At 40.3% G+C, this 24,135-nt stretch overlaps 2 protein-coding genes across 2 annotated transcripts in view; both read left to right on the forward strand.

The window, feature by feature from the left end:
• The window catches only part of LOC119740377 (serine/threonine-protein phosphatase 2A 56 kDa regulatory subunit gamma isoform-like), a 51,967-nt gene extending 37,780 nt beyond the window's left edge, over positions 1-14,187 (forward strand). Inside the window, exons 8-17 of the mRNA XM_038215652.1 lie at positions 2,548-2,607; positions 3,036-3,144; positions 4,889-4,942; positions 5,206-5,256; positions 6,423-6,542; positions 7,823-7,950; positions 8,668-8,769; positions 9,850-9,922; positions 11,511-11,621; positions 13,509-14,187. Of these exons, the coding sequence (XP_038071580.1) occupies positions 2,548-2,607; positions 3,036-3,144; positions 4,889-4,942; positions 5,206-5,256; positions 6,423-6,542; positions 7,823-7,950; positions 8,668-8,769; positions 9,850-9,922; positions 11,511-11,621; positions 13,509-13,652 (952 nt within the window). The 3' untranslated portion in view covers positions 13,653-14,187. The remainder of the gene's footprint in view (positions 1-2,547; positions 2,608-3,035; positions 3,145-4,888; positions 4,943-5,205; positions 5,257-6,422; positions 6,543-7,822; positions 7,951-8,667; positions 8,770-9,849; positions 9,923-11,510; positions 11,622-13,508) is intronic.
• Positions 14,188-20,500: 6,313 nt separating this feature from the next.
• Positions 20,501-23,716, forward strand: LOC119741148. The gene is made up of 3 exons (XM_038216845.1): positions 20,501-21,451; positions 21,771-22,231; positions 22,852-23,716. Exons 1-3 carry the CDS (start codon positions 21,133-21,135, stop codon positions 23,035-23,037), a joined length of 966 nt encoding a protein of 321 aa, XP_038072773.1. The 5' UTR covers positions 20,501-21,132; the 3' UTR covers positions 23,038-23,716.
• Positions 23,717-24,135: the final 419 nt, after the last annotated feature.

Below are 24,135 nucleotides of genomic sequence, written 5' to 3' on the forward strand. Positions count from 1 at the left end.
GAAATTGGGGGGTTGGAAATATATAGCAAATATAGTTACACTGACTTTTTAGAGGTTTTGGGTTCGAAAATGCTATAAAAACCAAGAAAAACAATCATTTTCCTGTAGTCTGGTTCCCTGACTCCATATAAGAAGAAACAGAGCAGTTTACATACATTGGGGAATTGTAAGGTCATACATTGGGGAATTGTAAGGTCAGGGAACCAGTTTAGCTGGCTCGTACCCGTTCATAGGTTTGTAATCGATTGCAAACAAGTGCGATGGTCAATTGGGGCCAGTATTTGAAAAAAAAACCAGTTTTTCCAACGCTGATCGGTCGATCAGCGTTGGAAATTGATACAAAAATACCACTTTTCTTGAAAATGACAGTATACCAGGTGCCATGATTTTACAGGATGCTTTACACTGTCATTCACTAACAGCCCAGCAAGGTATTTCAAAATGATTTGGTAGTTTTATTTTTTGATGTTTGCAAATGTTGTATTTTCCCATTAAGTATTCTTAACAACACCACAGAATTTGTTGCATCCCTTGCCAGTTGCAAAAAGCAAGATTTGTCAGTCCTTGTCCTTATTTTTAAAAAAGAAAATGCAAAATTAAGTGTTTAAGAACACAACTTATTGTTGTTTTGAAATAGACATAAACCCCTCGACCTTGCCATCTAAAATTTTTGTATAAAAGCAAACCTTATTATCATGAGTAAATGCTTGATTTCATCAGGAAACCAGATACCAGTAAATTGTACCGACTATTCTTACTGTACAGAATTGTACAGAACTATCTTATCAGCTGCCTGTGCTTTGACATAATTTCCTGTTTGTGATTGTGATGAGGTGCCTGCATGTTGTAGGCTTAAAGATATAGTCCATCATTTGTAATTTGTGCATATTGTTCGTTTGAAGCAACAAAATGTTCAAAATCTAATGAAGGATACTGAACAACTAACCTGATGAAATTTCAGCTCAGCTTCAGCTGTATATTCCGAGAAAAACAGCATTCTAGGATCTCAATTTCAAATCAAAAGTTGATGAATCATGTTTTGAATTGGGCCTGAATTCAGCGTCTGAGACACGTTCTCACTGAGCCGATTGCAGCTTCGCAATGTCGCACACTGATCCGACGAATTATAGCAACCGCGCGCGTGTGTGCGTCGTGCCAATGCTTGCGCGCGCTTCACCGAATGACAAAACGAGCTACTAATTTAAATTTTCCTACGGTGCGTCTTAAGACGCACTGTTGGAAAGGCCTTCTTTCGTTGATTACTTCAAAATGAAAGAATCATTTCACAGGGAGTTTAGTCCACTTACTATCTTTCAACCAAGTATGTTTTTCAACAATAATTATGCCAGTTACTTTTCGGATGGCTGCAAATGATGGGCTGAGAAGTACGATGAACAATTTACTTTTTCTTTCAAATTGCTCTTTGACAATTTAATTTCTTTTATTGTGGCTTACAAAAATTGAATGAGATCCTTTTAGAAAAGAATTGCATAGTTTGAAATTGACATTACATGTAGCTTCACCGATCCCTGCCTATGTTTTGTGATCCGAGGTTTATTTTAGGAGGACGCTTTTGCTTTTGGCCGGAGGGCTTAGCAGCACTCCCTTCCATGTCTCTTTTTACTGACAAACCTGTTTATTTGGCTGTGGTAATTTTCATGCAAATGTATCAGAGGTGAATGTTTTGTAGGAAAAAAAATGCAAATCCCCACGTATGTGGGGGAGTTGAGAATAATAAGCCTCTGCCTTCATACACCCACATTATGTATTGCATATTATTTCTGTCTGCTTTTGCAAATCACTTACTTAGATTTCTGTACTCGAAGCCACCTTGTTTTTAATGAACATTCATGCTATTGTATTCAAAGCTTTAACCATAAACCATCCATTTTTCTTTGTGGGGAATTAAAATTTGTGGGACCGATTTCAATGAGTTGCTAATTGATATTCATAAAAAACCGGCACCTGAGACAGTTTACCAATTCCTATTGGTCGAGAGCCCGTCATGTGGTTGGTTTGAAACCGCCGGTAGAATACCGCTGTGTTCTGCGCCACATTGCGCATTACCCGCCTCGCACTCGCCAGTTTCCATATAAGGAGATTTGTAGCACTACGCGCACGAGGCACATACCATAGACATGGCCAGAGGGGTGTTTCATAAAACAGAAAGTAAAGTTGTTGAACAAAATCGTTCGAAATGGTGTGAATTTTGAACTTGTTTTGAATTTTTGACAGAAAGTTATTTATGAATGGGAATAAGTATGTGCTTAGCCGGTTAAAACTGGCTAGGGTCCTGGTCGCCGATGATGTTCACCTTAGCCCATTATCCGTGACCAGGCCCCTAGCTGGTTTTAAACGTACTTGTTTAAAACTGGCCAAACACATATTCCCTTGAAAACGTTACGGGTTACCAACCAAAATGTAATGTAATGCATATTGCTGTTGACAGGTCCTCTGCTTAGTTTTGATGAGACGAACCATGCTTTTGACAGCTGGGATATGACACACTGCTAATAATCAGTGTTTTCTGTCATTGTTTTCTTACAGATTTGTGTATGAAACGGAACACCACAATGGTGTGGCTGAACTACTAGAAATCTTGGGAAGGCAAGTTAAATGTCTTGCTTGTGATATTTGTTATCATATGGACTCCTTTCATGAACAGTAGATTGCGTTTTTGTTTACCACTTTTGAGAGCTTCGTGGGAGACAGGTTCGCACGTGTATGGCACAAAGTACACAATCCAAATGTGCACAACCTAGTTGTAAGCATGTTCGATATCCTTTTATTTTTATTTTTTCATTTTCGATATATCAGGAAAAAATATCGCCATATTCGATATTTTCGCCATGACATGAGGCCAACTGGAGGATTTTGCAGGATTGAGGCTACATCCTAGCAAAAAGGCCTAGGGAGTTAGGGTTAATCATTTAAACGGCATTCTCTGACTATCTTTTGCAAATATCTACACAAATGTCCACCTGTTACCTCAAATTAAATGGAATTCTGTTGACAAATTTGGTTTGGTTCTGTAGTATCATCAACGGTTTTGCCTTACCGCTGAAGGAGGAGCACAAGTCATTCCTGCTGCGAGTCCTGATGCCGCTACACAAGGCCAAGTCACTCAGTGTGTATCACCCACAGGTAAGTCATGCAGTATAGAAATACTGCACAATATTCATTATGTGTTCCCCTGCTGTTTTTGATTTTCACCTTGATAAATAGATTGCTTTATTAAACTGCTTTTTTCCTAGCAATACAAACATTATTCACTTTGAAATGAGACGTCAATGAAAAAAGCCACCAACGTTTAGTTATTGAATTATGTCTTCCAAAAATTCAAATTATTGGCTGCCAGACAAGAGATTCTGTATCTTGATTGGTTTAGAGCTGGCCACATGGCATTCGCTATTTTTGCTATTTTGCTGTACACGGCCAAAAGTACTGTACCCATAGCAACCAAAGTACTATACCCGTAGCAACCACAGTACTATATGCATTACAACCGGTATTGTGTGCAAATGCACAGGGGTGTGCACGTTGCGCGTATTATTCCCTAGTGTTTGAGCTACAGAGCCTGGTTCAACATTAAGTGAATAGTTTGGGCCCCATTTGCAACTAATTTCGTATTCAAATAGAAGTATATTTTTGTTGTATTTAGATTAAATTAATCTGTTATCGCTTTAAATCAAGCAGAATCTGTGGGAGAGGTGTTATAAAACCAAATATTAACTGTTCTATCTGGTGATGTAGTCAAACTAGCCTCCCTCGGTGATCCATGGAACATTCTATTTTCCCTCGGCTTCGCCTCGTGAAAATAGAATGTCCATGGATTACCAATGGAGGCTAGTTTTACCACACCACTCGAAGCAGTCAATATTTGTACCGGTACATGTGTATAACATCACCCCGACACAAATTCCACTATTTATAGTGGCATAGATGGTTGTTCATTTGCTGTAATTGATATATTTTTTTGATTTACGACAGTCAGTACAGGGGTGAATTTTCATGTAAACCCAATATAAAAAAAAAATCATCAAAAATCATTGATTATCATACCTGCCATCATATTGGATTTGCGTCGGCCAGCTGACCCGAGCTACAATGTAGCTTGGTGATAAAAAGCTTGTTAGTTGTTTTCCCAAACATGTTCTCGGACAGCACTAAATGTATGTTACTTGCAAAAAAAAAGCATCTCGGATCAAAACCCAGTATTAAAAAATGATTTGAATGACAAACAATGATGCAATATTTCTGTCAGTGTCCTGTGCTGATACCCAAGTCAGTCCATTTACCTTTTGTAGCCTGATCTGGCCACGAGCGCATGAAACTGAATTTCACAGCTTAATACTTGTAATAAATACGTTCATGTACATACAGGATTTTACCAAGAAAAGGCAAAGACACTGCGATATTATTCACTGGTTTCCAAATAGTTTGCTTTGCAACAAAATTCAAAAATACATGGGGGACCATTCTGCGGTTTGGCTTACATAAAGCACGGCTTGAAGCGAAAGAAACAAGTGTTACCGAGGGGGCATGAATAATTCATACCAAAGACTGAACATGCAATTTTCATTTTTATGTGCAACCATCAATAAAACTTGGCGAACGGGAATAATTATAATCAGAAATAACAGTAATTTTGTGTGGATTAGTCGCTGTTTACTCTAGCAGGTGATACCTGTGGAAATGCCCCACATGTTGGGTTGAATATGCTCGACGTTTGATTCTGAGATCTCGGCGGATGTGAATCGCTTGTGCATACAGGAATGTTTGCACAGAGCCGAATGCTAACAACTGGGGTTCCCTGGAATGGCCACAGCAGATCTTTATATCAAACATTTATGATAATATATTTATTCTCTGTGTCTTTACGTTACAGCTTGCGTATTGCGTAGTGCAGTTCTTAGAGAAGGATCCCACTCTTACAGAAAAGGTGAGGTCACAATTCCTGGCATTTTGATGTGGATCTGTGGTACATACAAATTAGATTTAAGATATATAAGAATAACAGAAATTTAAGTTTAAATGAAATTAAAATTAAATTTTTAAATTAATGAGAAAATTAGAAACTTCGTGATCATATAGCCACAATAAATTGTACAACTGTTTCAGAGTTTCATTTTTTCGTATCTACACCAGTCTTGATTCACTCATAAAGAGAAATTAAACCTCTGTCTTTGGGTGTCTTGTTTGTAGGTTTTGAAACTACTCCTGAAGTACTGGCCAAAAGTGCACAGTCCAAAAGAGGTAAGTTATGTATCCAATTGTTGTGCCCAATATGTCATTGAACCATCTCTTCTCAACAATAAAAATAGTAGAGGGCCTAACGCTAAGGGGTCATCCGTAATTATCAACATTTTCATAAACGTACGAAACGTACACCCAGGGAGGGGTCTAACGCTTTTGAATTTTGTGAAAAATGTCAATCAGTATTTTCGGTTGAGTATTTTTTGTAATGGTCTTTCAGAAGATCTTTCTTAAAAAAAACCTCCTCTACCTCAACTTGACGACCTCCGGACAAGCTCGAGAATCATGGGAGAAGCCTCATGGGAGAAGCTTTGTGCTACGCGCCGGTGACAAACATACGCGATGCAGCCCTTTTCAGCTGCCACTTTGGTAGTGAGGAATTGCATACGCGTGCGCGTTTAGCAAGCACTTAGTGTGCCTAGCCTATCTTCAAGACACTAATATTCTATAACTAATCGCGACGCTATGAATGAACTGTTGAATCCAGGATATCTTTGAAAAATCTTCATTTTGTGGGGGGGGGGGGGAGGGTGTTGAGGAAGGGGTCTGCAAAAAGAGTACGTTTTGTACGCTTTGGAAAATGTTTGTGATAAGGGATGGCCCCTAAATGCCTAAGCCGGAAATGTGGCTTCAGCACATTTATTTGCGTCGTATGTAAATGTTGGGGGAGAGCCAGTTGCAAGGAATATACATCATGGGCCGTCTTGGCTGGTATATTAAGAATTTCATGAGGTGACAAATTAAATGAATGGAACATTCCATCTGTCTCCGAATGAAATTATTCTTTTCATTGCACGAATGTGAAACATTCATTATTTGTTTTATACAACACCTGAATAAATCCTCGTCATCTCATTGGAGTGACCGTGCAATTGAACGTCTATTTTTGCGGTGCAGCTGCGCTGTGCGTTGGAAGCAATAATTCAATGACACGTGAGCAACGACTGATCAGATGATGTGGATCTATTCAGACGTTGTATGACAACTTTTATTTTTGGCTAAACAAATCTTTTCTGTGCTTCACAAACCTCTGTGCTGAAAAGCTCCATGGCATTAGCCTCTAGTGGAGTGCATTAATTAAAGGCAGTGAACAGAATGTCAGGGAATGTTACTACAAGCAAAACGCCTTCAGTAATTTCCATGGTATCATTTTTTTGTGATTTCAGGTGATGTTTCTGAATGAATTGGAGGAGATTCTAGACGTCATCGAGCCGGCTGAGTTCAACAAGGTCATTGAACCTCTGTTCCAACAGCTCTCCAAGTGTGTTTCCAGCCCACACTTTCAGGTATTGCCCCTAAATGTTTCCCTCATCAGTTTATCAGTGAAAGTATCTGCACAATTTGGCAGTGGAAGCAAGATGCTCCCGAGAATATGATTTGTTCACGTAAAATTAAAAGATGACACAAATACCCCCTCGAGTGGGAAAACATGATTGAAGGACAATTAAGCATCAAATGGGTTCAGGCTCATGCTGGAAACACATACTGGTTGGTTCTAGCAGATTGCCGTGTGTATGTGAACCATCTCACGCACTAAGTCTTTACACAGGGCTCTTTAGAGTAGCTGACACAGTTTCATATACTGTTCCTACACTGTTTCGTCCACCGATCAGATAGTATTGTGTTTGGTAGTGTGTGAAAACATCAGCTGAGCAATTCAACTTTTGTTGTCTTTTAAAGGTAGAGTAGAGTATAGGCCCTAACATTTGTCATTTGTGCATTTTTTTGTTTGTTCTCAGCAAAAGTGCTCAAAATCTAAAGAAGGGTGCTTAAAAACATGATGAAGTTTTAGCTCAGTGAATGCTGTATATTCTGAGTAAACAATATTCTAGGATCTCGATTACAATTCAAAAGTTGCTGAGTCGTGTTCTGAATTACGCACGAAATCAGCGTCCGGGACACGTTCTCATTCAGCTGATGCAGCTACTCGATGTCACGCACTGAACCGACAAATTATTGCAACTGCGCGCGTGTGCGTTGTGTCAATGCTTGCACGCACCTATCCGGTTCGTTAGTGTGAATTAGTTCAGTTTAAACCACGCCCACTGGCCATTAAGTAGCATTGGAACCATTGGAACCGGAAGCTAACGCAACTTGAGCGTTTATCCAATGGGCGCTAGTAATCAGTGGTGTGCGCGTATATGACGTTTTTACTAACGAACCGGATTCACGGCTTCGCGGAATTAAAAACGAACTACTAACGGAAATTTCCAAAATTTCTTTAGACACATCTTTTGAAATGGCCTTCTTTTGTTGTTTTCTTCAAAATGACAACATGCCAGAAAGAATAATTTAACAGGCAGTTTAGTGCCATTACTATCTTTAAACCAAGTATGCTTTTCAACAATAATGTCATCAGTTTTTTGGATAGTTGCAAATGATATACTCTACCTTAAACAATTGCAAAGATGATCTTTGATGCTAGGATCTCAGTATCTCTGTCCTAAATTTAGATAACATTCACGATCTAAGTCTTATTCCATTGAGAAAAGAAAGAGAATTCATTTACCCCATAGTGGCCTTTAAAAAAAAAAAATTCTCAACTTCATATCCCCTTATCTCACAGGTTGCTGAGAGGGCGCTGTACTATTGGAATAATGAATACATAATGAGTCTCATCAGTGACAACGCCGCAACCATTCTGCCCATCATGTTTCCTGCTCTCTACAAAAACTCGAAAGCTCACTGGAACAAGTAAGACATCACTTCATTGGTTTGTCGGGATATAGAAGTGGCTGCCTGAATTACAAGCCAGACCCCAAGAATTCAATTGAACTAGTCAGTTGGAGGTCCATTTTGTAGGGGCAAGTGTCTCGGGCCATTTTAAACATATAGAAACTCAACCATAACAGAAAAAATAAACAAGTTTAACAAAGTGTGCACTGAGTTGAAAACCAACTGATTTAGATTGCCATTCAAACCAAACGATGTGATCCAAACTCATATCAAGCAACTTGAAACAAACCTTAAACTTAGTAACTTTAGAATTTGTGCTTGTCACTTCAGGGCCCAGTTTCATGGCTCTGCTTACCGTTAGCGAAAGTTACCGTTACCGTTAGCTTGCTGTAGAAGAAACTTCCGGCTTACGGTTAGCGTATTTCACAGGTTTGCAAGGAATTTGGGCTTAAATGTACTTGCATACATCCCGTAAGTAAGGATTCTGTGCTTACAGGGTTAGCACAGAATTTTTCTCATAGCGCGGTTAGTGCAGAATGGAGATCCTAAGCGCAGAATGCTGTGGTTGGCAGAGCCAAGAAATTGGGCCCAGTGAGATGGACCGTGTACAAAATTCTTCAGAATGTAGTCTCAAAAGTTGCCTTGCCTAAGTCAACAGCTGAGTGTTCTATTGCTCCTAATACTCGCCCTAGTGCATAAATCACACCGTGTGTTTGTGTTTTGTATCATTGCCAGGACTATACACGGGCTGATCTACAATGCGCTGAAGCTCTTCATGGAGATGAACCAGAAGCTGTTTGACGAGTGCTCCCAAAAGTACAAACAGGAAAGACAAAGGTGAGTGAGAGAATTGCTGACCAAAAATAGAATAACAGATGCAAACAAAGTAATAATTATAACTTGTCCATATTGTTCCAGGGCAATTTTGTAAATTTGGACGCACGTGTCAGACACTTTAATGAGCTGGTGTTGGGAAAGTGAATGTGATACATCACTAATAGTGTGACATCTAATGAGTAGAAAACAATTACAGACCAAACTAAGGTACACAACCTTAACAAACTTGTGTACCTCATGTGGTCGGACGTATGGTGTATTTTACGGAATTGCCCTCTAGCCTGTTTTTCTGATGGCCATGTTTTTTTAATTTAAAAAATAAGTCTCAAGACTGGTTTCAAGATGCTCACATAATGTGTTTTTCGTATGTTGCTCACGCGAGATTGGCAGCGCAGGCGCTAACTGCGCGATGTGGTGCAGAAATAGGCGTCAATCAGTGGGGGAGGGGGTACGGGACAAGTCCCCTCACTTTTAAAGTGGGAGGATATCAAAAGTGTTTGTCATGTCCCTGAATAAAAATTGTAGCCTACATAAGATTCTATAGCTCAGAATAGCTTAGCTGATTCAATGACTCCAAACTCGAAAATGATGTTTAAATGATGATCTTTTTCTCAAAAAAAAAATGGTTAAAGTGGTCAGAAATTGCCTAGATCACATCAAAGAGCATCTAGATTCCAAAACTTTTCGGGGTCCTCAAGAGGTTCTCGAGCCCCACGCCATTAAGGCTTTGCACTTCACGCTCGCATTGGTTCTGATCAAGGCATGTCCCCCCCCCCCTATTCCCCCCCCAGGCCCCCCCCCCCCCCCCCCCCCCCCCCCCCCCCCCAGGCCCCCCCCCCCCCCACCCCACTTTTGAGAAGCGATTGACGCCCTTGGACCGTGCAGAACACAGCGGTGCAGGAATAAAGTGTTTAAAACCAGCCGGTGTTTTATCAGCGGTTTAAAACCACCCACATGACGGGCACTTAGACGGGCACCAATAGGAATGGGTAAACTGTCTTAGGTATTTATGAATCCATGTTTATAAGACATTAAGATAATATGTTTGTTGATTAGTTACTGTTTTCATTTCTCCAACAGTGAGAAGGACAGACTAAAGAGGAGAGATGAGCAGTGGAATAGACTTGAAGGTGTTGCAAAACAGAACCCAATGGTAAGCTGAACGAAAGAAAATCATCCCTAATTGAAACACATCAAGATAGATTTATGAAATGCATCTAACTTATTATAAGAAAAGTATGCAAAGTATTACACCAAACTCATTTGAATAGAAGGGAGGGGTAGCATTTACTGGTGTTTTGGTGTTTGATGATTTGTAATCCTTCTAATGTGAAGCAACAGAAGACCATTATGGCAGATGACACAGAGTATTAATTAACCCTAACCCTCCAGGATATTAGAAACCCTGCAATTAAAATGCAGCAACACACAACACTTGTCAAAATGACATACCGGTACCTGCACATATAAAGTGCACAGTGTAGCATGATCCATCAGGTCAAAAGTCTCAAGGCCCAAATGCCTCTGAGTCTGTGGTAACCAACTGCAGCAGGATACAACTGTGGCATTTCTCAATGGGACTAGCTCTCATTGTCTCAGAAGTGGCCATTTATGCACTGGTGTTGATAGCTGAATGCAGCAAAGTTGAACAGACTTTTACACCAGATGCACTGTGTTGCGTGTGGCAGGGTTAGGGTTAAGGTGATATAAAGACACCATTAAGAATAATAATAATAATAATATAGTGCTTATATAGCGCTTTATACCAAAGGTCTCAAAGCACTTCACAATTATTACCCCTGTTCATCAGGCCATGAGACCAGTTTCTGCAGCAGCTCAAGATCAGCGCAATCTGGTCTCTACCTTCACATGTACCCATTTATACTCCTGGGTGGAGAGTGGCAATTGTAGTAAAGTGTCTTGCCCAAGAACACAAGCACCATGTTCCCCGTCCGGGTTCGAACCCACGTACTGCGGCAAGTGAGCCGAACACCGTAACCATTGGACCACAGCGCTCCACAGAACAGTTTGTTCACATCGTATTAGAAATCTTAAAGGGAATATACATCATTTGCTTTTGCTGTAATTTTCAGAAATGGATGGAATTGGGGGGTTGGAAATATATAGCAAATATAGTTACACTGACTTTTTTGAGGTTTTGGGTTCGAAAATGCTATAAAAACCAAGAAAAACGATCATTTTCCTGTAGTCTGGTTCCCTGACTCCATATAAGAAGAAACAGAGCAGTTTACATACATTGGGGAATTGTAAGGTCAGGGAACCAGTCTAGCTGGCTCGTACCCGTTCATAGGGTTGTAATCGATTGCAAACAAGTGCGATGGTCAAATGGGGCCAGTATTTGGAAAAAAAGCCAGTTGTTTCCAACGCTGATCGGCCGATCAGCGTTAGAAATTGATACAAAAATACCACTTTTCTTGAAAATGACAGTATACCAGGTGCCATGATTTTACAGGATGCTTTACACTGTCATTCACTAACAGTCCAGCAAGGTATTTCAAAATGATTTGGTAGTTTTATTTTTTTTTTGATGTTTGCAAATGTTGTATTTCCCCTTTAAAAACAGAATTACAAGTGAACTTTTGCCAAGGCTTTTGGGTGCATTGTAATGAGAGAATTCCGTTTAAAGTTTTGCTATCACTAACTGGTAATTTTGTACAAGTATTTTATCTAAATCATAACTTGTGCTACTTTGCATCTCGTCATTTTGTTCTGAACCTCAGTTTGAGCGATTACATAACGATATCCACGAGGAAAACAGCCGTATGGAAGTTGACACGGATGAAGATGTTTACGATGGAGACATCACCAAGGATGTGGCTACTGAGGCCAAGGTAAACAACAACCATGGTGACTTTTGATCACTTGAGATTCTTCCATTTGGGAGATGTAAATTTAAATTTTTGGTTTTTGCCCTTCACTAATTTAACTTGATAAGCAATGTTTACTCACTGTTTTCTGTAAGGGTGCGAGAAAATAGACGAGATTACTTTTATAAACTTTATTCACGAGTTGGCCATATTAAATTGAAAGCGAGGTTAACACTTTGACAGTTTTCGAAACTTGTGAGTAGAAATGAAAGCAATGAAATAACAATTCATTAAAAATTAATACCAGTCTGCTCTGATGAATAATTACAAATTTGTGATTAAACATACCCTTTCAAGCAACATTAATCCTGACAGAACTCAACCCATCAAACCCCAACGGCATGTTTTGATGGAATCTGTCAGGATGGGTACAGTACCCCTAAACTGACAGTCTTTTACATTTGGTTGGCACACCTCCAGAATCAAAGTCAGAAATATGTGTGTACAGTTTCCCATATGGTGTTGGAGTTTGCCAGGATGGGTATAGCTCCTAGTAAATCATGCTAGGGAGTTAGAGTTAAAAAAAAATGAAAGTCATTCTTGGAACGCATTCCATCAATAAATAGTCTGGCACCATCCCATTCAACAGTTTACAATTTATGAGATAGATTCAGGGAACACGATCGAAAATGGTTTCCCGTGACTATGGTCTATAGGTATGGCCATACCCCTTATTCGGGGGGAAACCATTTTTGATCGTGTTCCCCGAATTTTATTTACGCATACGCCATTTTGCCGTGCGATAATGTCGCGCGTATTTATATACAGGCACAGATCAATGAGCGTGTTTACATTACGCGACAAAGTCGTGCGATATTGCACGAGTAATTTCAAAAATCGCGTACTGTATCGCGTATTTTGTTTGTTCGTTCACACACACACGTGCGACATTGCCGCGCAGCATAGTCATTGCGAAAAAAATCACTAATGTGTAATAGGCCTTGTAAAGTGTTCAATGGGATGGTGCCAGACTATTTATGTGTTCCGAGCCTCACTTGCAATTTTTTTAAATGTGGCTTAAAACATTAGCGTATAAATAATCACAAATTTTAAATTATTCATCAGAGCAGACTAGTATTAATTAGTAATTATCTTTATTTCATTAATTTCATTTCTATTCGCAAGTTCCAAAAATGAAGATTTTACCTCGCTTTCAATTCAATATGGCCGACTCGTGAATAAAGCCTATTGCAGCCATTTTAACCTCTCAACCGTAGATCTGGAAAAGAATTTTGCGTGCTCTGACTTAGACTGGTTTGCGACTTGCCTAATGTTGTTCATAGGCATCGGTGGCAATACGGCATTATCAGCTGAGCAGATGAAACATCTTCTCATTAGCATGTTCGTTTTCATCGTTTGCTATGTGTTACCATTCAGCACTTCAGACTCAAGAACCATTGAGTTTTAAGTAAATATATCTTGGAGCTATATAAAAAAAAGGTAAGATAAAGGGGGACGAACCTGTGTTCACAGGAACGGAGTGCTCTCTTTCGAAGTGATTGGGCCGTACTCGAGTCCATAAAATGCTGCTGTGGGGGGGGGGGGGGAATCGCCACACCTCCTCCACAGCGAATATGTTACCTTCCCAGCATTGAATAACGCCGGTACCCATTTAACACCTGGGTTGAGAGGAGTAATTGAGGTAAAGCACCTTACTCAAGGGCACAACACACATGGCCACGGCAGGGCTCGAACCCACAATCTCACGATCATGAATCCTGGTGCCCTACCGTTTGACCACACGTGTCCAATGTAAACAATTCTTGGATGTCCGCACCTGTCTATAAAGCCAGTGTCAATGCCAGAAATAGATGAATACAATGTACATGTTGAACTATTTTCCATCCGCAGGCTCCAACAGGTGTGAAGAAAGAACCGGTCAAGCAGTTGATACGAAGAAAGTCTGAACTTCCTCACGATGCGTACACAATGCGTGCACTCACCACCCACAAACGGCCAGACGAGTATCTAGTGTCTTCACAGGAATCCAGTTGAGTGCAGTGGCAAGTTGACTTTCAGAAGTAGATTTATTAAAGACACCAACATACGAGAGACGATTTAACGAAACTTAAAAAAAAAATTCACTATCCTTTAAAAAGTATTAAGGTGTATTATAGCGTACTATATAAATAGTTCATGCTTATCACCGTGGTATAGCTGGATACCTTGTTTTGACCGTGTGGTATTTGTTCAATGTGATGATTTTTTTTTTAAACCGTTGTGTATGGATGTTCATAATCGGGTTATTTTTTTATGCCAGAAAGCACTTTTAATGCAGCAGCTTTGAGCAGAGGCTTCAAAGTTGATGTTGCCGTGATGACATTTAATATGGGATGAGACTTTGTTGGATGTGTATGATCGTTTGTTGTGATACACTCAGATGTGTGTGTCTTATATCAGTCATGATATTTTTTTTATCACTTATATTAAGCTTGTAAGGAAGTAACTTTTGGTAAATGTAGTCACGTTGTTGAAAAATCAAACGGACTATTTAAATTAATAAATAAAAAAAAACACTGTATGAAATGGATCTGAACCCTCACCCGATTTGCTTTATACCCATAGTAACACACTATTATTATTTTTTACTTTGATACCCAACAATATTGTTAGATGCATTAGGGTCTTTTATAAATTTGGGGTCCACTTTTTTTTCCTGTCCTGTTACATCTGACATCTATGATTTTATAATTCTGATGCACTCCTCAATGCAGTTGTCCTCCAAGAGTGATTATGAATAGCAGACTACATGTACATACCCAACGAATCAAACATTGTTTAAAGTCATTCTTAAAGGGAATGTACATCATTGGCTTTTGCTGTAATTTTTAGAAATGAACTATTTGAGGGGTTAGTATAATAGATCAAATATTGTTACACTAACTTGTTTGAAATTTTGTGTTCGAAAATGCTGGAAAAACCAAGAAAAACAAAAATGTTTAAGCAGTCTGGTTCCCTGACTGCACTCAAGATGAAATAGATCAATATTTATAGGTGGCGGAAAATTGTAAGGTAAGGGAACCAGTCTAGCCTACCTGCACCCGTTCATAAACATCTAACCAATGGCAAACAAAATTTGGACTGAAAAAAAGGTAAATTTGGATTAGTAGTTGAAAAATAGTCAGGTTTTTCCAACGGTGGTCGGCCGACCACCGTTGGAAATGTATACGAAAATACTATTTTCTTGAAAATGAATTCACACCAGGTGCCATAATTTTACAGGATGCTTTCCACTGTCATTTATCAACATCCTAGTAAAGTTTTTCGTAAAAACTTGGTAGTTTTATTTTTCGATATTTGCAAATGTTGTATATTCCCTTTAATGACACTTAAATGGCAAATTACCAAGTACCAAGGTAACAGGGACAGAAAAGATTTGGACCCTAAATTTACAGAATGACCAACACCACCTAAACCTCACACAATAGCCGAATGGCAGAGAATTTGCACCCTGCTTGACCTCTACACTATAGTATACCACAGCTGTGCCACGTTGTTGGGCCATAGTATACCCTGCACGATTTGTGACAGAGGGGTACCCCCCCCCCCCACCCTCCCACCCCCAAGCCCACCCTCCCACCCCCAAGCCCACCCCACCCCAACCCACCCCATGTCCCTATAGAGTACCGAAGTTTACTGCCTATTCTAGTTCACACGCAGCGCGTGAACCAGCGCGTGAATCAGAACAAATATAGCTGACGCCAGACTTTGGTGCTCTATACTCTGTATACACTCTAGACTATTGTTCCCTAATACATGCCTCCTACATATCTCAAAAGAATTTCTGAGATTCCGGTAACACAATGACCAACACAAGAGGGGGCGGGGGTCTGCCACTTATCCTGCTACATATTAGCCTTAAGTCAAGTCAACCGCGCTTACCCGGACACGTGACGCACCCCGGATGCTGACACGTAAAAAGACTAGCACGAGCGGTGAAGCCGCGAGGGCCTTTACCATCTCGTGGAGAACGCTTATGTTTTTCTTTACATTTGTCTACCGATTTGGTAGACATGCATAATGCATTACCGTTGTGAATTGACCAATGAAAATGCAGAATTACTAACGTAAATCAGCCATCGTCTGGCGCCAGACAGCACGCGCGCCATGGCGCGGGTGCTGTTGCTGGTAACCGCAAACCACCGTTAGATGATTGGTTTGTATTGCTTGATTTATATTACGTGAATAAATGATTAAGTGATTAGTTCCACGAGATAGTAAAGGCCCTTCCGGCTTTGCCGCTCGTGCTAGTCTTTTTTACGTGCCAGCATCCAGGGTGCGTTACGTGTCAGGATGGTCCGGGTATAGGCGTGTGGGACTTGACTAAAGGCTAGCTACATATGGGCCAGAGAGTGTGGTTGGTGAATAAGTTTGACACAGTAAGGATAAATGTTTCGTGGGAAAGTACTGACGTTGCGAACGCACTAGCCCAAACAAAATTGTTTTGATTTTTCTGGGTTTTTTTTTGTTTCACTTAAAGATTAGTATTCTTGATTTCTTTCTATTCCAAACTTTGCCAAAATTTACTTTTTTTCCCTCTTTCTCCTTGTGTGTTTAAAATATTCAGGTCTCGCACAAATCCATGTCTGTTGTTTTCTAGAAATTCTGCCCTTACTTTTTTTAAAAATTAGTTTAAACTAAAGGGGCAAAATATAATGTGTTTGTTAGCAAAACCTTAAGAAACATGAAAATATTAATACACACGTGTATTTGTTGTGAGATTTTTGTGAAAATATACGCACTATTGTCTTAGGGGTCCAATTTTTTTATTTATTTATTTATTTATTTATTTATTTTTTTCACGTTGGTGCCCTTTGATGACTTCTGCAAACCTTCAAAAGCACACACTGAATTGTTTTTCCACAAGTTTAAGTCAAGCACTTAAAAAAGAGCTGAGTCGGCGGATGAACAAGATTAAGGAGGATTAAAAGTAAACAAAATTGCAACCTCTCGTAATTTTCCTCGTTAAAAAGCTGTGTTCTCATAAAATGTTTAGCCAGAGGTAATTCAAACTTGGAAATGCAATGAAGAGAATCATGTCAACTGTCATGTCAATTTACTTTTTGTGTAGCCTTTCCATTGCTTTGCCAGTTGTATTGTGTCCTAGTATCGTTAGTTCCCAGTGAAGTTATACACCACTTGTTCTCCTGCACCATTTGGATTCCTTCTCATGTACATGTAGTCTGAATAAGCTCTGAAAATAAGCTAGTTGTGCATCACGTGTATGTTTAAAGTGACATGCAGGCATGTCGTAAGTTAACTCATAAAAAAAGGCTGGAGTACAATCGATATCAAGGTGTTCCATCCCCGTAAACATTCTTTCCGCTTGGTTTTCCTTGATGGTTGGATGATTTTCAAAACCTCCACCTCGATCAATAAATAAACATAAATGTCATGGTGGTGTCATGATTTCTGAAGAAGTCAGTAGTGCGGTACGCTGGCAACATTTTAAACCAACTGTCATATTGCTTTTCTATAACAAGTTGTGGAGCCATAGTAGGGTAAGAAATACAGTGGCCTGATAACGTTTGAATGGATTGGATTAGTTTCATGTATGCTTCACTTGAAATAATGTTAATGCTTGAAAATGCAAGAAAGTAATGTTAATGCTTGTCAAACACACAAAATGTACTTTCTAAATCATTGTTTATCAAAGAGTTTATGGTGCAAAGTGCAACACAACATGAGGTCGGTGCCCACTGTAATGATTATCTACTGCAGAACAAAATGCGGGATACATTTGTGTATTAATGTAGATCGTTGGTTTCATTTCTTCAGTTGGGGTTTCTTCCCATTTTTTTCTGGTCTTGCGCGTATTATTTTATTAATGGGTATTGCTTTTAAGAGGCTATGATGTTGGATTTGACAAAACATGCTTTTTTGCATGTCGTTTAATAAAGTGACATTCAGACACTAGTTATCCAGGCAAAATGTGCACTTATCTTCCACATTTGCCAAAGTTGGTGTAGCACAAACATGACAGGTGCAAGGATAATGGGAAGATTTTCTCCAGATAAACTAGTGACTTTTTGTTACATATTATTGATATGAAGAGGAGCAAAAGTCGCAGTTTACTGGTTATATTACAATGCACAGCCTCATCCTTCTCCTCTCAATTTAAAACAGAAATCCTATTAAACACTTGACTTACCGCGTCAGTTTTTGGACAGCCATGGATGAAAATAATGAATACAAATTTTTTCCTTTGCATTCTTCAACAAGTGACTGCTAGCTAGCACATTGTGATATTAACCTCAACAAAGATCATTACCATGGATTCAGGAAAAAATATCACTTGGTCAAAAGTGTCCCATTGGCAATTTGATAGCATTAATGTAATGGTACAGTTTAAACACAAAGATACATTATTGACAGCTATCCAAGGTCCAAATCATGTTTTTTTACTTTACGTTTTAACATCCCAGATACACATCCCATAATGGAGTTTTTCAAGAATAATGCCAAGATTTGTGAATATTTTGTGTTTTAAATCATTTTTGAATAATTATGCGCATATCTTTTGTGCACCGTGATGCAGTATAAAGTGTAGAGTTTGTATGAATTGTAAAACACAACAGGGTTTTCACCCAGATCAAATGTCAGTATATTTCACGAAACAAAACAAAACAATATTTGGTTTTCCCAAATATAAGTAAATTATGTGTATTTGCAAAAGCACTGAAGAAGTTCTTTGGACCGCATTGTTTTGCGATTATATATACACAATGTAAATCTTTTGGAAGTGTGATATTTTGTGAGTATGATTATGCAGATATTGTGTCTGGAGAAAAAAAAAAACCATGCTTATCGGTATAACGGTAAATTTGATTGGTTGCCTTCAAGGGGGAATCTTCCATTCCACAGAAGGGGAGAGCCCACCTTTAGCAGTAGTGCGTAGTTGTCATGTTCATTGTAGATTATAAACGCCAAGAAAAGTTGTGAATAAACAGGTACCGATTATGTAGCCGAATTAGATTAAAATGCTGTTTCACATTGTGAATAATGTAATCTTTATTTTCATAGCAACTGAGAGGGAAAGCTGCCTGGAGCAAAATGTATGTCTCAGATGTTAAAATAATTACTCCAAAAAAAAACCCCGAAGAGCTTGAGATATGTTGGGCTATGATTTTAAACCAGACAAAACTCAAGTTCGACTTGAGATGAGACTTCGGTGTATAATCATGACATGCAGAGGCAGTAAAAAAAAAAGACAAAATGTGGGTTCATTTTGAATTGACGAGTCTAGTCCCGTTTAAAGGTTAATTGTAAAGTGAATACTATGCCTTACTGTACAGCCAGTTGTATTATGTAATAAATGAATACCTCGGAGTGCTAAAACTAGTGAATGGTGTATGTACACCAGAGTTTGTTCATTTCTGTCTCTGTTGCGTCCTCTTTTTTCAGCTGTAAATTACAGTATTTTTTCTGCATGAGTCAAAGCGTTTTTGGCACACTATCATGCCAGTCATTATTGTCATTACATGTGCATTGTACCATGATAATACTTTCCGCTGAAGTAAGGTACATTTATTTTCAATAAAAAAAAAAGGAAACGGAGTGTAAACTGAAAATGAATTGAACTGCTGCAAACTGCTGCTGAGCTTACTGACTGGATTGCAATCTGTTCCTTGCTCTATGGAATGACTAACCTTTTCAACCCCCCTCCATACCCTCCTGGGATTGATCACCTCCCTTGTCGTCCCTTTCCTTAGTTCCTTCTGCCTAATTCCATTACACCCCTATTCATCAGACACTTCACGCACTGCCGCACTCCTTTGTCCCCCGGCATCATCATCCCCTTTTCACCCCCCCCCCCCCCTTCCACCCTTGCATGCTTGTGTGTTAATGTTCCCTGGCCGCATGTCAGTTTCTTGTGCCACTGTCATTTGCCTCTGAAGCAGGCCTTGTTAATGAAGGCCGAAACATCTGTCCAGCTAATTTTGTAGAAGAATAAACGTAAGGACTTCGCCTTCAATGATATTGGCTTTACGTTTTCTCCAAGATACCAGCAGGAAGTTTTCCAAATTTCTAACAATTTATTTCAGGCAAAATGAGGCAATGGCCGCGACTAGGGGACGTGTGGTCTAGCGGTTGAGCACAGGATTCATGATAGTGAGGTTGTGGGTTCGAGCCGCGCCGTGGCCATGCGAGTTGTGCCCTTGAGTAAGGAGCTTCACCTCAATTACTCCTACCAAGGTGTTAAATGGTTACCGGCATTATTCAATGCTGGGAAGGTAACAGACTCGCTGTGGAGGAGGTGTGGCGATCCCCCCACAGTAGCATATGAGTCTGGACCAATCGCTAACGAAAGAGAGATGGGCACTCAGTCCCTGTGAATACAGGTTCGTCCCCTTTACCCTTTTTTATTACCTTGCACAATTTATAGCCAAGAATGAATCTCCAATGGCGGAGCTGAGTGGAATGAACATATTTAAAGGCACGCGGGGTAATTACCCGGAAACGTACCGGTACCATGCCAAATACCGGGGAAATTGTTGCTCCTGACATGGTCTGGATACACAGAAAGCAATTATTGAAGGTTCTTTTAACAAGCATGCCCGCGGTCATGCTTCTTATACGTAAAGGAAAACTATTGTTCAATATACATAAGTACAGTAACTGTGTTTTTTAAGCAATTACAGAAATCATGTGACTGGAATAAAGACTAGCACTCCAATAAGCCTCTGTACTAATGGCGTCACACTTTGTTTACACACTTTCTTTCCTATGGAGCCAGTGGGGTCCCACGGTCCACTGAGCACCATAGGAAAGCACACACGTAAACAAAGCGAGCAGTCGTTAATACCATGGAGGAAGGAAGAGGCTTATTCCTCGAACCATGCTCGAACCAACGTTTTGTGCCCCGAAAGTCCTGCACGTTATAATAATTATTACACGAAAACCGCAGTTATCAACCTATTTTATGTGGACTTTTATATTCCTGTTAATGATCTTTCCAACTTTTGCCAAGCGCATGGGTTTCCCACGCGTTTTAGGGCCCAAAGGGCACAATTCCGATCGAAAGACTTGCTGCACCCGTAGTGGGTTTTGAAGCCGATACGATGGGGTCTTTTTGTTACAGCGTTCAAGCATTGTTCTGTTTGCGGCCTTCAGCCATGGTTTCGCGCCAACTTCGCGGTTAGCAGTTAGCTCTTAACATGGCAACGCTTGTAACTCCAGGTGGACTTATCCTACATGTACATGTACTTCCTTGTGGGGTGTGACAACGAAGGATACAGGTACCCATTATTTATTGAATATCCCAATAGGAAACACGTCAAACACTGATGCGCTGCGCGCGTGTCGATGAGTAAACTCGTGGAAACTGGTCAAAGATTGCTTGAGAACTTTTGTTCAGATTGCTGATTATGTTGACTGTGACGATTGGAACGAGCGACGTCGTGCTTAAACCTTTGCCACAGGGCCGGGTACCCCACAAAAGCCTAATTCATCGGACACAACCCATCCTGTGAAGATGTTGCGTCTGTGGAGTGTCGGATGTGCAATTTATATATGCATCCTGGTGACAAACCTCAAGCGAGTCGCCTCCACTGGCGACCTGCGGATTTTCAGCGATAGACACTGTGACTGTTTACATGCTGAGTATTCGTGGAGGAACAACACGACTGTGTTACTGGAGAGCTACACGGGGGATGATGAGGGCGGTTCGGGCCGGATCGTCTCCCGTGTGTCGTTGATGAAGACGGGGCATTGGAAGCGATCGCGACAGGATCCTGTAACATTGTCGGTTTTAGAAATTCCGTCCAAGGATATTCACGACTTAGTCATCGATGGTAATGATAATGTGTTTGTTTCAGTTTTCATGAAAAAAAAAATCATACGTCACACAACATAACTTTTGTGCTAAATTTTGGACCAATTCCCTTCCTCCATCATACTTCGTACATCGACATTCCATTATCTTGTTTCGTTTCTTTGCATAAATTTTCAAAAGATTATAATTCACCAATTGGTCAAAAATTCACCAATTTTCCATGGACATTATTTGCTCTTTTTGCACAATTTACTTGTATAAGCTTTGTAATCCCCCCACCGAAAATTGCTTTCTGAGTCATCACTACTAATGGTTCTTTTTTTTTCAAACAAATTCAGGAATCTCCGAGTTGGTCACTTCATCTGCCCAATACATGTCTCGGACCGTTGGCAAGTCTGGCATTCCAAGCCTGGCCGACCTCGTTCCCATGTACGACGCCATGTTTGAGAAGCTGCACCGTAGCACACGCGGCTGGCCTTTCACACAGGCCCGATGGGCCACCTTTTACCACTTCTCCGTCATCCACGCCGCGGAGCGAATCCGCGGGGGCGTTCCCGCACAGGACGCCTGCCCGCCTTACCGGGGGTACGCCACAGGCAAAACCGGGGGACTGTTCGTCTGTCGGCAGGAATACGAGGGTTTCTTCCTCAGCAAACAGGTTGTAGACGAGAAGCAGCTGATGATGAAAATCTACGGACAAGCGGAGCAGAGCAACTTTGAGGATGTGGTGGAGGCTCTGGCGAGATTGAACGCGTGCGGCTCCTTTGATTGTGATGTGCCGGGCTGTGCAAGCTATCGGGTATAAATTGTGTTTTGGCAGCCGATCAGCCTTCCTCACGAGTCAACTCTAAAATGACTTTTAAAACTAATGTGCTTAGTTTTTCCACGTCTTGAGTGCCACACTGGTGACATGTTTGGTCCATTCTAAGGCAACAGACATGTCGATATTGAAAAGAAAAACAACAGCTTTTTATTGTTCGAAAAATATTAACCCACTTGGATGCGAGATCGATCCACCTAAGTGTCCCTGCAAATGACCCTAATTACGTCAGTGTGTGGAATTTGTTTCGCCTATTTCCCCATGATGAAAAACAAAGATTAATTTTTGCCAGGATTTTTTACATGTAAAAAAAACCGCCCGCCTAATTCAATTTGGCCTTGTACTCTGTAAAATTCCCTCAAAACTTCTCCATATAGTCTTGCAGTTTGCGCTTTTAGATTATTATGATAATGATGACTAATATTGTGACGAAAATACATGACTATCCTAAGAATTCTCGCATTGCGTGTTGCTTTTGGGAGGGGGAGGTCAGGTGTGACACTGACTATGCCATTTCACACACTGCAAGATGCACGACCATGGGCTTGTTTTTCCCCCATTTTTTTCACAGTTTTTTCGTTTTCTTCGTTCTATTTCAGTACGACTTCGGATGGCACATCCTCGGCAGTGATTCAGGTTGCTGCGGCGACTACCCGCGGTGTTGCGACTTTGCAGCTCCTTTTTGCTTCTTCCATGACATTCTGTGCGAGTGCTGTTCGTATTTCGTCTGCCCTGAACCATACTGCAAACCCGCCCCTAGTTGTACAAACACAACCGTTGTCTAAACTAGCAGGACATCCGAGAAACAGGGGAAAATTGTCAATTAAATAACAAATAGAAGATGGGGCAGAGACGTATCATCAGTCATTTTAAACGGCATGATAGTCTTTCAGCGGTGACGTATTGACACTGTGAGCATACAAAGTCTAGCTGCATGCCGGCAGGCTGAACAGTTTTGTACTCGCCCCTGCAACTTTCAATATAACTATTTATGTTTCCGTTGCTCAATTTCATCTTGTGCCCCATGCACTTCAGGCGTGTTAAGTTTATGTATTTCATTATAATTTCAAGGTTTTTGTCCACCATTTTGATATGTACATTAACTTTAAAATGTATTAATATTGTCGTAGACACTTTGTTATCCATGTTTCTCGTGTATAGGTTGACTATAGAGTTTGTGTGTGCTTTTTGTTACCGGTATAGTAGTTGCATAGATCCAAAGTTGTGTTTAAATCAAATTTCAATTTTTGTAGATTGTTGGATTGTTTTTACTACTGTTTGGCGAGATAACTTTTTAGTCAGTCACTTAAAGTACAATGTATTTGGAAACTGTGAGGTTTTCTCCGCATGGGGGAGGGGGTGCCGAAGGACCCGAGCGAGGATAATGCTGCATTAATTGATTTTTAAAAATAAAACTCTGTATAAATTAGGTACCTAAAATAAATGTACACAATGACAACATTATTCTTATCTGCAGTTCAGTTTTTTTTTTTTTTTTTTTAAAGGTTGTACCTATTATATAGGTACAACCAAGGGGTGTGTACCAGCCGTGCATTTAGGCTATAAACACGGCTGGCACACACCCCTTCATTTTTCAAGAACATGTACAGGTAGCTCCCAACCTCGTCCCCAGGGTGTCGAGCAGTACACCAACCACTACCTGCTTACTATTGGAAATGAGGTTGGAAATAAAGTAAGCACTGGGGAAGAGGTTGATGTACATGTAGTTCTTACCGGTACCCAGATCCATATTTTTATTCCAAGCGTTCCTTGCCTGTTTCCCATAGGCTGTGCGAAAGACATGCCGCGGGGTGTGGCGTGAATATCCGACTCCATGAAATAAGGCTCATCGGTAGTACTGCGCATGCGTATTATGTATATGC

This window comes from Patiria miniata, unplaced genomic scaffold (genome assembly GCF_015706575.1).
Source record: "Patiria miniata isolate m_02_andy unplaced genomic scaffold, ASM1570657v1 HiC_scaffold_5, whole genome shotgun sequence".
Taxonomy (NCBI): domain Eukaryota; kingdom Metazoa; phylum Echinodermata; class Asteroidea; order Valvatida; family Asterinidae; genus Patiria; species Patiria miniata.

Coding starts and splice junctions, on each gene's coding strand:
- LOC119741148 (XM_038216845.1), top strand. CDS start 21,133: ATGTTGCGTCTGTGGAGTGTCGGATGTGCAATTTATATATGCATCCTG. Junction 21,452..21,770: donor TCACGACTTAGTCATCGATG/GTAATGATAATG, acceptor AAACAAATTCAG/GAATCTCCGAGTTGGTCACT. Junction 22,232..22,851: donor CGGGCTGTGCAAGCTATCGG/GTATAAATTGTG, acceptor GTTCTATTTCAG/TACGACTTCGGATGGCACAT.